Source organism: Charadrius vociferus, unplaced genomic scaffold, assembly GCF_000708025.1.
Source record: "Charadrius vociferus isolate BGI_N301 unplaced genomic scaffold, ASM70802v2 scaffold579, whole genome shotgun sequence".
In the NCBI taxonomy this organism is placed as follows: Eukaryota; Metazoa; Chordata; class Aves; order Charadriiformes; family Charadriidae; genus Charadrius; species Charadrius vociferus.
In genome coordinates, this window is record NW_009661367.1 from 196,194 (window position 1) to 196,622 (window position 429).

At 54.8% G+C, this 429-nt stretch overlaps 1 protein-coding gene across 1 annotated transcript in view; it reads right to left on the reverse strand.

The window, feature by feature from the left end:
• Window positions 1-429, reverse strand: part of LOC104293806 (proline dehydrogenase 1, mitochondrial-like) — a 9,492-nt gene that overhangs the window by 6,430 nt on the left and 2,633 nt on the right. Inside the window, exon 3 of the mRNA XM_009893336.1 lies at window positions 80-165. Within this exon, the coding sequence (XP_009891638.1) occupies window positions 80-165 (86 nt within the window). The remainder of the gene's footprint in view (window positions 1-79; window positions 166-429) is intronic.

Sequence of the window (429 nt, forward strand, 5' to 3'; positions counted from 1 at the left end):
TGACTGCGCAGAGCCCTTCCTCCCTGAGCGGGCACTCAAAGCAGTGCCATGGCGCTCGCTTGGTTGGTCTGCATCACACAAAATAAAGGAAGCTCCACCCAGCTGAAGAAATAGCTTTCTTGATATCATCTGCTTCTTTTGCACTACTAGTCTTGGCCAGCAAAGCTATCCCCACACCAACCAAGCGCCTCTTAACCCGTTTACACCTGGCCACCACTTCTGCAAGCTGAGAGCACAACTCCCAGAGCAGGACAGGTTGGAGAATTGGGCAGAGAGAAACCTTATGAAGTTCAACAAGGGTAAGTGTAGGGTCCCACACCTGGGACGGAATAACCCCCTGCACCAGTACAGGTCGGGGGCTGACCTGCTGGAGAGCAGCGGTGTGGAAAGGGAACTGGGAGTCCTGGGGGACAACAGGATGCCCCTGAG